This window comes from Primulina tabacum, chromosome 15, assembly GCF_025594145.1.
Source record: "Primulina tabacum isolate GXHZ01 chromosome 15, ASM2559414v2, whole genome shotgun sequence".
Classification (NCBI taxonomy): domain Eukaryota; kingdom Viridiplantae; phylum Streptophyta; class Magnoliopsida; order Lamiales; family Gesneriaceae; genus Primulina; species Primulina tabacum.
The window spans coordinates 5,120,011-5,132,629 of record NC_134564.1 but is presented as its reverse complement, the minus strand read 5'-3'; the positions used below and the strand labels follow the sequence as shown (position 1 = coordinate 5,132,629).

Below are 12,619 nucleotides of genomic sequence, written 5' to 3'. Positions count from 1 at the left end.
CGTGCATACTTTATCATTGTCGCGGAATATTTTTTTTTGTATGGTCCTTGAAGTTTTTTTGTGTGGTCTTTCACCACTTACTCATGTTTCTGCAAGATGCTTTTGGTCAGATCTTGACCAAAGATCTTTTTCGAATTCTGGCTCCTTCAGGTTCGGACATTTTGGGCAGATTCTTTTTGGTCATCTTCCCATATGAGCCATATTACAGAATTTCAGTGAGTTTCTTTGTTCCTCGACAACTTGCTATTCCACAGAAGATTTCTTTTCTTTTCAAATAGGTCTTCTGCAAAACTTGTTGTTTTTCCTTGTCATAATATTTAATATAAAAGATTCATTTACATAATTATATGATAAAACTTAAATGGAAACTTGACTTTTTCCATCTTGATTAGACATACACATAGATCCTCATGCTTTTCTGGTAAAGATGTCATCTTCATTTAATGAAGCAACAAGGGGTGTTTTTTTGGTTAGAGGATCTTCGATAAATTTTTGAATATTTGTATCTGGCCTCCTTAGCTTGATAAAATGAAAGGCTTCATGTGAGCATTTTCCTGTTGGTTCTGGTTTTGCACTGAAAACTATAGTTCCAAAATATCTTCCCAACACAAATAATCATTGTTTGTCCATGTCTCGTGCATTTCTTTTTGAATCCACTTAGGTAATCCTGGGATTTCTGGAAACTTGGGTGATGTAGCATAAAATGAGACAAGAGCCTGAATTCATACCATATCTAGACCTCCTTCGGATATGAATTGGTTTCATACATACTTGGGATATTTTCCTGCTACATGGTGAAATTCCTGTTTTGATTAGTTCAAGGTCCATATATTCTTTGATAATAATATGTATATCATTTTGATCAATTATGTTCATCGAGATAGGATTGCATATGACAAATTCATACTATTTGTCTATCTTGATTTTAAGGCTATCTATGAGTTGATTTTTATCTTACAACACCAAAGGATCTTCATTGTAATTTTCTTCCATCATTTTTTTTATATCTTCTAGGGATACTTTCAATTCAAATTCTACATCATTCTGGTGTAGAGCTATCTTGAGAAATTCTATTTCTTCTGGTCGAATATCTTTATATACTTTCAATTGGAACATTGTTTCTCCAAACCGTCTAGAATATTTTATTTTTGGGTAGCTACGAAAATGGATTGACAATTTTCTATAGAATGTTTCTCTTAGTCTCTGGACTACGATTTTTTGATCACATGGTGTTGTAATATCTTTTAGTCTCATTTTCTTGTGTATATGGCTTAAACATTTTTAGGAAATTGTTTTATAACAGAATGTCAACTTCTGTATCATAAAAATAAGTCAGTGGTGTTTTTACCTTGTACAACGGTGTTTGTCCAGCACCTCCAATTAATATTTCTATCATCTTAATTCATTTACATAAGAATAAGATTCGTTTAGAGAAATATCGTAAATCTCGTCAAATAATCTGAGGTAATTCTTCTTCCAATACTTTTGGAAAAACTCATCTTTTTTACTGTACAGATTCTAGCATCTGAATCAATATAAGCAGCAAAGTATTATATCTTATATTTTTTTATATGACATCCGTACTGGAATGTATATCGAGAATGAGCTCGTGATAATTGAATCTTCCATATTCTATCATCTGCCATGAATTTCATTAAATTATCCAGTCGTTTCCAAGTTTTGTGTTCCTCGAGATACTCTAGCCCAAGAACCAACCGATCTGATTCTTTTCCTAGGATTCCTTTGATGTGAACTTTCAATTCTCCGATATTAATCATTCTTTAGTAAGTTCATATCATAAGTTGTTCCAAATAGTGCATAGTATTACAAGAAAATTGATTTTTTTGTCTTGTAATATCAAATACTATTTCAAATTTCATCCTTCTAGACATCTAAGTTTTTCTATTTTTGAAAAAATTTGAGTTTTTGGTTGGACTTCTTGGATATGTGTTTTTCTCCATCCGTGACTGTGTTATTTTATCTCTCCTTGAAAAGATAGTCTCATTGGTTCCAGCACAAGACTTTGACTTCTTTTTAGAATATGTTTATCTTGGATATGAATATTTGTTTCTTGTATTAAAGGAAACTCGATTTTTTCTTGATAGATTATTTGAACAATTTTTCCAAATATCTGTTATTTCAATAAACTCATTTTAATAAATAATTCTGAATGATGTGTATTAGATAGAGCATATGAAATTTGATATGTAATAGAATATGACATATTACCTTCTTTCATAATTATTTTTCCTTGAAGTTTTGATGTCACGTCAAAGCTCGACTGAAATCTCGATCTGCCAAGTTGTAGGCAATTCTTGAATAAAATTTTCCTACAATTTTTCAAATAAAATATCCACCAGATATGGAAATTGGGCATGCATATTTCGATTTCTAGGTGCATCAAGTGAGATTTTCGAAATTCCATACCAATTGAACGGATAAAGAGATCATAATCTATCCAAAACTCAAACTCTGGATTACAATCTATCCTAAATTCAAGACTTACACTCAAAGTTTAACATGAAGATAATACACAATCTGGATATCATCTACACAACTATATATATATATAAGGCGGCACCCCATTTGAAAACCTCTCAAGTTTCAAATTTTCAAGTTTTACTCTGCAATATTTTTGACAATCCTGCAATATTTTTGAAAATCCTCTCCCAAGTACTACTACAATCATCGAAGTATTGTTCATGTTTGAAAAATTATTTCTGTATTTATATTGCTCAGAATCCAATCTTCACCATTCGGAATACGCTATCATATGTTCCGAATAACACATTCAAGATTCAGCCAAATCCAACGGTTAGGTTTTGTATACAGTCTTTACAAGAAAACTGTTCAGATTTTAGATGAGGATAATATATCTATGGTTTTTCGTCCATAAACAAGTAAAAACGACTCCACATTTCACAATTTAGTTGCTTTACTTAAGGACGCATTGTGCAACTTTAAGCATGATATAACGATCCAATAAGTTGCAAAAGATTTTTGAAAACGATTTATTATTCAAGCAATACTAAGGTAAGTGAGCTTTTGTATATAATTTGGCATACTTTTTCGTGTAAGTGAGCTTATGTTTTCAATTAATTCGCATATGAATCATTTCAGTTTTCGAAAGTTTCATTCGAGCACGAGTTATTCATTTCGTATTGTGTTTAAAGGAACCATATATTTTGAGCACTATTATGATTCAAATGAATATGAGTGAGAACCCACCCCAAATCCAATAAGTTTATAGCCCTTATATATTGGGATTATAACTATTGCTATGGTCTTGTCATCTTAGATGATTAAAAATTAAGGACTGATATCAGTAAATTAAGAAAAGTAGATAAATTTCACTTATTATTATTTATGTTATGATGTCAAGATTACGAAATATGATATGCGTTACGATTCAAGTCATGAAAAGATTTCGAAATTATATATGTATGTTGTTATGTGTTTCGAACGGCCTCCAATTGCTAAATATTTCACAAAATACTCATATGTTACTCTATCTCCTAGATAAGAACGAAGAACAAGTAGAGGAGGAAGATGGTGAGCAAAATATGTTTTGAGAATAAGAACGAAGAACAAGTAGAGGAAGAAGATGGTGATCAAAATATGTTTTGCGACTGTGACGAACATGTTTCAATTCAAGAATTTATTTTAGTCATATTTTCAAAATTATTTTATTAAGTTGTAAACGTTTCCGCTATGAGACTTGTTATTTTACAATTATATGATTGTTGAACAACATCGGATATTCATTCACGTTCAGTTTCGAGACATGACAATTTTATTAATTTTTTTTTTTAAAAAAGTCACTAGTGCTCGGTGAATAATTTTATTGATTGATTTTGTTTTGGGAGTTGGTGAATAATTTTAGGAAATAAAATACATGTTTGATTATTTTTAAGGAGTATGACTATCTTATCCGAAAAAATTCTTTTAATATTTCGAAACCTAGTATTTTTTGTAAAAAACAAGAAATCTGTTTTGATTATCGAAGAATAAAAGATTAATAATAAGATATATTCTTATTTTGAACAATGCTAATCATTCATTCCAACTCCAAAAAAGAAAAACAAACAAAGGCCTGCTGGCTGCATCTTTGCCCAAATTCATTGACTTTGCTTCTTATTTTGTGGATTTAACTTTATTAAATTTTCCCCGAGAGTAGCTAAAAAAGATCCACTTGTGCTATGTTTTGATTGTTTATTCAGCTTCTCTCTCTAGAGTTTCTCGTTCTTGGAGTGATGGTGGAGCCCAGGCTTCGCTGGCTTGAAGCTCTCCACTGTAAACATTTTTAATGGGGTTTGTCTCCTGAGAGCCTCAGAGGTACCAGAGCTTCAGTTGCCCCCAATCAAAGACGCCATTATTGATATAACCCATTTATTTATGCCACTTCCTCTCTCTACAGCATTCTCCTTTCTCTCTCTTTGATTATTATTTTCCTTTTATTTTATTGTTTGTTACACTTTTGCTCTTCTCTCGTGTTTTCTTTTTTGGGTTTCTCTTCTGCCGTTGCTGCTTCATCATTTTGTTCTTCGTTCGGGGCAGAAAATAGGGTACTGATTTTCATTTCTGAAAAGGAAAAAATAGGGTGCTGATTTCGAATCCCCCTTTTTTGTTTTTAAGGAAAAGGCCAAGATTTGGTTTGATGATGGATCCAAAAATCTAGACCTCGTTCACTTGCAGATCTTTGGCCCTCCCAGTCAGCTCTCAAGGTATGATCTATTGGCCTGTTTCTGTATCCCTCCCCAAATTTTGAGTAATCTTTTTTTTTTATTTGAGAAATATTTTATTTTAGTGTTAAATCACTCATACTGCTGGAGGGCTTCTCTGATTTTAAGAAATTATCTGTTTTTTTTTTATATAAAAAAAATCGAACTTGGGACTTCTTTAATTTGTGGTGGTTGATCAAGCAATTAGCTGAAGAACAACGTTGACTTTGTTTGCCGTTCTTGTTTTCGAAGCCGACCCATTTCCCCTTTCCAATCGCGTTGAGTTTCTTTATTTTTTTGTATTTTTAATTGTTCTGACGCTGTTGTGCGAATTGTTCCTGTTAGAGATAACCATGGTAGTGATTTTCGAATGGCAGTCCTGTATTTTTGTAGCAAATTGTCAGCTGAATTGAATTTAAAGTTTGCATCTTTATGTATGTATATTGATTGATGTCCATATTATGATGTTGTTGGCTTTGTATTGTGTTGCTATAGATACTGCTCTAGTGAGAAGAAATAGACACACGACACATACATTTGAGGTTCAATTCATACCGAACCTGGCTTAGGTGCTTGGTAGATGTGGATTACTCGGAGAGTTGTTTGGAGGAGATGAGGGATGTTATCAGGGTTAATGAACTTTTTGAAGGCCTGTTTCCGGCCAAATGCAGATCGACACGGGCATGCGGGTTCGGATTCAGGGGGCCGTCAAGACGGGCTTTTATGGTATAAGGATTTCGGGCAGCACTGCAATGGAGAGTTTTCTATGGCTGTCGTGCAAGCTAATAATTTACTAGAAGATCAGAGCCAACTTGAATCTGGTTGTTTGAGCACGAATGATTCAGGACCATATGGAACTTTTGTAGGAATTTACGATGGGCATGGCGGTCCAGAGACCTCTAGGTTCATCAATGATCACCTTTTCCAACATTTAAAGAGTAAGTCATATGGAAACATTTCGTAATTACCATAAGCTTTAATTAAGTTAAATGCTCCATTCTTCTTAGGAAAAAGGACTGTAATGTTTAGTGCCAAATCTAATCTTTTGTTAATTATAAATTATTACTCTTGATAACAATGTTTACAATTGGATAAGAGTGTGCTGTTTTTCGACGCTTTTCTATTGATCTAGCATTTTGTTTTGTATCTGAAATCCAAGTTAGCACAAAAGATGACACTGGAAATCGTTGCTGTTATTGGGCTACCTTCCATGAGCGATATAACATCCAATCTAGGGGTGATAGGATCAAAATCCTTTGTGTATAATTTTGTAGATTTTGTTAAATGTATTAGGTGTCTTCCCAAGTCCGACCAACGTGTATGTGTACGTCTTAAGATTGATCAGTTATCCCTCGGCCTCCAGACACATGAGGGTTTCGGTTAAAGTATGAAATACTATTACTGTGTCACCTTCCATGAGCTCAAACTTTTCGTAAAAGTGGGCTCAATAGAAACCGTTTCTTGTCTTGCTTGGTTGTTGATAATTGTATTCTAATTGTTGTTCCAAGGATTGGCTCGATCGGTTATTTCTTTTCGTACAGGGTTTACTGCAGAGAATCAATCTATGTCAGTAGAGGTAATTCGGAATGCTTTTCAAGCTACAGAAGATGGTTTTTTCTCAGTTGTCAGTAGACAATGGACTGTGCAACCACAGATTGCAGCGGTTGGATCTTGCTGCCTCGTCGGAATTATCTGCGGTGGAATTCTTTATATTGCGAACCTTGGCGATTCTAGGGCTGTTTTGGGGAGGCTTGTGAAGGCTACAGGAGAAGTACTTGCTGTTCAACTATCAGCCGAGCATAACGCGAGCATCGAGTCTGTGAGACAGGAACTAAAATCTCAACACCCTGACGACTCACAAATTGTGGTTCTAAAGCATAACGTATGGCGCGTGAAGGGTCTTATACAGGTTGGTATATTTTTTTGTGCCATCATTTGGCGGAGAGCGATGGAAAGATATCATCCAAGTAATAATCTAAGTGTGTGGAAAATGTAATTCTGTTGTTTTCTCTAAGCGATATATCTATTGTTTGATGGGCTAAATATAAAATATCTCCTAAACATTCTTCATCTCTCATAAATATTTTGAATTTGATTTCCACCTGTTGTTTGTACTGTATTTGATAAGAGTTGCTGTTTTACAGATTTCAAGGTCAATTGGAGACGTGTATCTGAAAAATACAGAATTCAATAGGGAACCGTTGTATCAAAAATTTCGACTCCGTGAACCTTTCAGAAGGCCAATTTTGAGCTCGGAACCTTCAATAACCGTCCACCAGTTGCTGCCACATGATCAGTTCATTATATTTGCATCAGATGGCCTTTGGGAGCATTTTTCCAATCAAGAAGCCGTTGATCTAGTCCAAAATCATCCACGTAATGTAAGATATTTGGCTGTTCATTCAACTCTTATATATCTAAGTTAACCTCTGTTGCAGCAATATGCTTTAGATTTTGTTGGATAACTAGGACAGAGCCTAGCAAGCTGTATCTCTTATCAGCTGTGCTCGTATTTGTTTTGAACAATGGATTCTAAATGTTTTAGGGGATTGCTAGGAGATTAGTGAAAGTTGCATTGCAAGAGGCAGCAAAGAAGAGGGAGATGAGGTACTCTGACTTAAAGAAAATCGACCGTGGGGTTCGTCGTCATTTCCATGATGACATCACGGTTGTCGTGGTGTTTCTTGACTCACATCTCATGAGCAGGGCTAGCTCGGTTCGGAGTCCTAACTTATCCGTGAAAGGTGGTGGCATGAGTCGACTCCATCCAAACAGTCCGGCCCCATGATCTACACAAACCGCACTTGATCGGACACCTGAATACTGATAGATTCTTGAAATTTATATGAAGCAGCCCTTGACTTCTTTAATGTAATTTGTAACTGTCAACTGAAGGCTAATACATGCCTCTGGCATAAGGGTGAATGTGAGAAAGGGCAGGCTATTTTGAAAGCTGAATTTAATCAAAGCTCTATTTTGTGGAATATTTTATTTTTCACAAAAGGGTTATTTTCCATGCTATCCTTACCGGTTAACGCTTGAACCATAACGAACATTTAATTGGTGTAGTAGAAGGTGATGCACTGGATAGGAGGACAACGAGTTTGGATATAATTTTATATCTGCCGTCCTCATATTCATTTGCTATATTTATCCTCAGTTTCCACCGATTATTCAATATCATCATCATTTCCGTAGGAGGATTGGATATCTATACACTACTAAAACATCTTAATATTTTCTCAAATTTGAATTATTTCGAATAAATTATGAATATTTACTAAATTTTTAAAAATAAAAATAAATAAATATAAAAATTAGTAAATTAAATAGTATCGAAAAAATAATAAAATATTAACATTTATTTTTCGTAATTTTATTATTTTACAAAAATAACATCAATTTTATGTTAATAATTTTTTTTCATTTCATTATACTAAAATCAACATAATAGCTGAAATATCATATGTACATTAACATTATTATGGTGAATCTACAAACTTCATAATTTATTACTCCTGCATGGTCGTACTTGAATGCCGTCTCTTCCGCGATTCTCTACCTGAAAAACTCTCTCTATTCTGGCATTCTTTTGTAATTCAATTTCCATCTCTAGACAAATACAAACAGAGTAGGAGTTAAAGGAGATAAAAGGAGGAAAAGAAAACAACATTCACGCTTTTCTCGCAGCTTCGTATTAACTTCATGAACGAAAGATGATCTCCAAAATATCTCAAAGGCGTATATTGAAAAACATGAATCGAAGATTACAAAAGCTTACAACGAATGTCCTATTTATAGTAAATGGGAAATAAAGAAGAAAACGTATTTTAGTAAAACAAAAAGCGTGTAACAACTATTCTAATACTCCCCCTCTAGATGGAGAATGAATATTGTGAATAGCCATCTTGGACAAGAGTTCTCGAAATCGTGTAGGGAGAAGGGATTTTGTAAACAAATCAGCAAGTTGCAAACTTGAGGCCACATATAATACTTTGATAATCCCAGCCTGCAACTTTTCTCGCACCACACGGCAATCTATTTCGATGTATTTAGTGCGCTCATGGAACACATGATTAGAGGCAATATGCAAGGTTGCCTGGTTATCGCAAAACAAAGGTACTGGAGTATTATAGCATACTTGAAAATCATTAAGCAATGAAAGTAACCAGACCACCTCACATGTTGCATTTGCCATTGATCGATACTCCGCTTCGGAAGATGACCTGGAAAGAGTATGTTGTTTCTTTGATTTCCAAGATAACTCAAGCCATTTGAGCCTTTGTCACTGGAATGACAGACTGGAACAATTTCAGCGGAGGCAGAAGTGGAAGCTCGAATTTGGTTGGCTCGGCTGCGGTTTTCACTTTGCTTTTGCTTGTATTTGGGGTGACTATGTGGATACCCATGGAGTTGGTAACACTTGTCAATTGTGTGCCCTGGATAGTGACAATAAGAACAAACCATCAGTTTATATTGTCTTTACCATGTGAATAGCCTTTAACAAACGCTGCAGCAAGAGATTGGTGCATAGAGGACTGTGGATTAACAGAACCAGAATCACCATAAGCCTCTTTATGTATCGATCGATGTCGTTTCTCCTGTACTACAAGCGAAAAAATCTTAGACATGACTGGAAGTGGATCCATCATCAAGATTTGAGCTCGTATTTGAGCATAAAAATCATTTAATTCCATTAGAAATTGTATAACACAATCCTGATTTTGATAGTTCATCCACTTTTTCATCGAGCCACAAGTACATACAGAGATCGGTTGAAAATCCTTCAATTCATCCCAAAGAGTTCTCATACGGGTATAATAGCCACTGATATCCATCAATCCTTGCTGTAAACCATTCGAGAGCTTCTTAATTTGAAATATACGTAGAGCATTGCTTTGATGAAAGCGATCACGTAAACCAATTCAAATTTCATGCGCAGTAGCAATGTACATTAAACTATCTCCAATTTCGCGAGAAACCGAATTAAGGATCCAGGAAATAACCATGCTATTACAGCGGATCCAAGCACCAAACAGATCCTCAATTGGAGGACGCACAGAGGCGCCATCGACGAAACTCAATTTGTTTTTCTCCGTCAACGCCATAGTCATCGTACGACTCTAGGTATTGTAATTGTTACATGAGAGAGGATGAGATACCAGAACAAGACCAGGATGATCACCATTCTGCAAGTAGAAGAGGCTGCCAAAATCTTCGAATGCGACTCTTTGGCCCTGGCCCTGATTGGTGGTGGAACCTTGAGCATTTGAGTTTGGAGCACCTCTCGCCATGGAAGAAAAGTAGAATTACCGAGGATTAAAGCTCTGATGCCATATTAGCGAATGAAACTTCATGAACGAAAGATGATCTCCAAAATATCTCAAAGGGGTATATTGAAAAACATGAATCGAAGATTACAAAAGCTTACAACGAATGTCCTATTTATAAGTAAATGGGAAGTAAAGAAGAAAACGTATTTTAGTAATACAAAAAACGTGTAACAACTATTCTAATAATATTTATACCCTTTTTGAGTTTGTGAAAGCCTCCGTTTTCGGTGAAGATTCCTGCTTTACACACAGTTTCTCTGTTTTGTTTGCGTGGGAACCTCCATTTTTTCTTGCATGTTCCATTATATGTTTTTAAGAAGTGGGCTCTAGTTTTTTTTTTTTTTTTGCAGGCAGCATTCCTCGAAAGTGTCTCTTCTAAATCTCTTACCCCCATCCCTATAAACTTAAGGGGCAAAAATTATAGCTTGGCACAAACCCCCCATTTTTTAGACCATATAGCTCCAAGAAACCACTTTTCTTGTTCTACTATTGTTAGTTTTTTGAACTGTTTTTTGGAGCAGAACAAGCAATCCCGAGTGTAAGAAAAGTAGATAGAAGGATTAAGAATGGTGTCTGAAGCCTCCTGTTGCGTGTTTTTTTGATTGCTCGCAAGCGCACGACGTCAAGTTATTGGCGCCGTTGCCGGGGAGTGTCAAAATTTGAATTTATATCAATATTGTTACCAATTAGTCTAGATTTTAATTTAGAGCTTTTATTTTATTTTATTTTATATTGATTGAGTTTTTCATTTTTTCTGCTTGACAGTGCATGCTAAGATCGCAAAACCCTGACTCACTTATTTTTTATCCGGAGATCGAAAGAACTGCAAGAAGATTAAGAAAAGCATGAAGAGAACATATACAAGCAATGCCTGAACACAGAGAGAATGACAGACAAAACTTGCCAGAAGCTATACCTATCAGAGATCACTTTCGACCAGTGATCAACAATCATTACTTTGGTATTGCAAGAGGGACCATTAACGCCAATAATTTCGAGTTGAAGCCTGCTCTGATCAATATGGTTCAGCAAAACCAGTTTGCTGGAACTGCCACTTCTGATCCTCACGTTCATTTGAGGACATTCTTGGAGATCACGGATACGGTAAAAATTAATAATGTTCCTGATGATATTATTAAATTGCGTTTGTTTCCATTTTCTCTCAGGGACCGAGCAAGATGATGAATTCACTCACTTCCTTTGGGGAGTATCACAACATGGCAAGAGTTGGTAATGAAATTCCTGGCGAAGTATTTTCCTCCTGCAAAGTCTGCACAGTTGAAGATTGAGATTAGTACGTTCAGGTAGACTGACTTTGAGCAACTCTATGAGGCGTGGGAAAGATACAAAGAGCTGTTGAGAAAGTGCCTGAACCATGGTTTTGAAGACTGGGTGCAAATTGAATTATTTTACAACGGTCTGAATGGGCAAACAAGAGGAACAATTGATGTAGCAGCTGGTGGCACGATCTTTGCTAAATCTCCCGAGCAAGCTTATGACTTGCTTGAACAAATGACGATAAATAGCTACCAGTGGACGTCTGAAAGGGTGGGAGTAAAGAGGACAGCGGGAGTTTATGCTGTGGATCCTATTACGTCACTCACTGCTCAGGTATCCGCATTGACCACTCAAATTGCAGCTATGAATAAGGTTAGCACATCAAAGACTGAGAGTCCATTGCCTGTCGCTGAATAACCAGCTCTTCCTGAAGAAGCACAGTACGTCAACAATAGGAACTTTGGTGGCTTCGGAGGATATCGAGGTTACCCTCCCCCTAACACTTATCATCCTGGTTTAAGAAATCATGAAAATTTTTCATATGCAAACAATAAGAATGTGTTGAATCCTCCACCGGGGTTCAATACATCAAAGGGGGAAGGAAAGCCTTCGTTTGAGGATTTGGTAGGAACATTTGTTGCTGAGTCTGGAAAAAAGATGGCAAGGACCTAGTCTCGTCTTGACAATATGGAAACTCACATAGGAAATATGGATGCCACGATGAAATCTTTAGAGACTCAAATTGGATAGTTGGCCAACGCTTTGAGAGATCAGAATAGGGTCAATTTCCTAGCAACACAGAAGTTAATCCAAAAGAGCAGTGCAAGGTATGAAAGGGGATCGATTAAGGTGTCCGAATGCGCAACGGAAGTTTAAAATTTTCGAAAATCATATTTTCAAAGGCAAGAAATTCGAACACCTCATATACTAGTGTGTAGCAAATACAAAAACACAAAATGACATTCATAGGATGTTTAGAAATCTTTACCTATCAATCTCAAATATTGATGTTATGGCTCCAACTAAGGTGTAAACACCTTAGCTCTTGATGCCAAGACAATCTTCAAGCTTCACCTTTCTTTTGGACTTCTTTCTTCAAATTAGGTCTACCACTAACAAGGTAGATTCACTCTAATTTTGCACTAGAAAAATTAGAGCATTTTTCTTTGAGAAGTGTGTGCTTTCATCAACAAGTGAAGAAGCAAAAATAGAGGAGAAGAGGCACTCGAAATTTCGGCCATGGTGTGTTGAGGAGAGTTTTCTTGGTCCTTGAAAAAGTTGTTGTGT

At 35.7% G+C, this 12,619-nt stretch overlaps 1 protein-coding gene across 1 annotated transcript; it reads left to right on the top strand.

Moving 5' to 3' along the window:
* The first annotated feature begins 4,075 nt into the window (after window positions 1-4,075).
* LOC142526565 (putative protein phosphatase 2C 46) lies at window positions 4,076-7,712 on the top strand. Its single transcript, XM_075631044.1, has 5 exons — window positions 4,076-4,724; window positions 5,217-5,659; window positions 6,263-6,630; window positions 6,866-7,102; window positions 7,267-7,712. The coding sequence occupies exons 2-5, from the start codon at window positions 5,341-5,343 to the stop codon at window positions 7,507-7,509; spliced, it is 1,167 nt and encodes a 388-aa protein (XP_075487159.1). The 5' UTR covers window positions 4,076-4,724; window positions 5,217-5,340; the 3' UTR covers window positions 7,510-7,712.
* The last annotated feature ends 4,907 nt before the right edge of the window (window positions 7,713-12,619 follow it).

Coding starts and splice junctions, on each gene's coding strand:
- LOC142526565 (XM_075631044.1), top strand. CDS start 5,341: ATGTTATCAGGGTTAATGAACTTTTTGAAGGCCTGTTTCCGGCCAAAT. Junction 5,660..6,262: donor CCTTTTCCAACATTTAAAGA/GTAAGTCATATG, acceptor CTTTTCGTACAG/GGTTTACTGCAGAGAATCAA. Junction 7,103..7,266: donor TCCAAAATCATCCACGTAAT/GTAAGATATTTG, acceptor TAAATGTTTTAG/GGGATTGCTAGGAGATTAGT.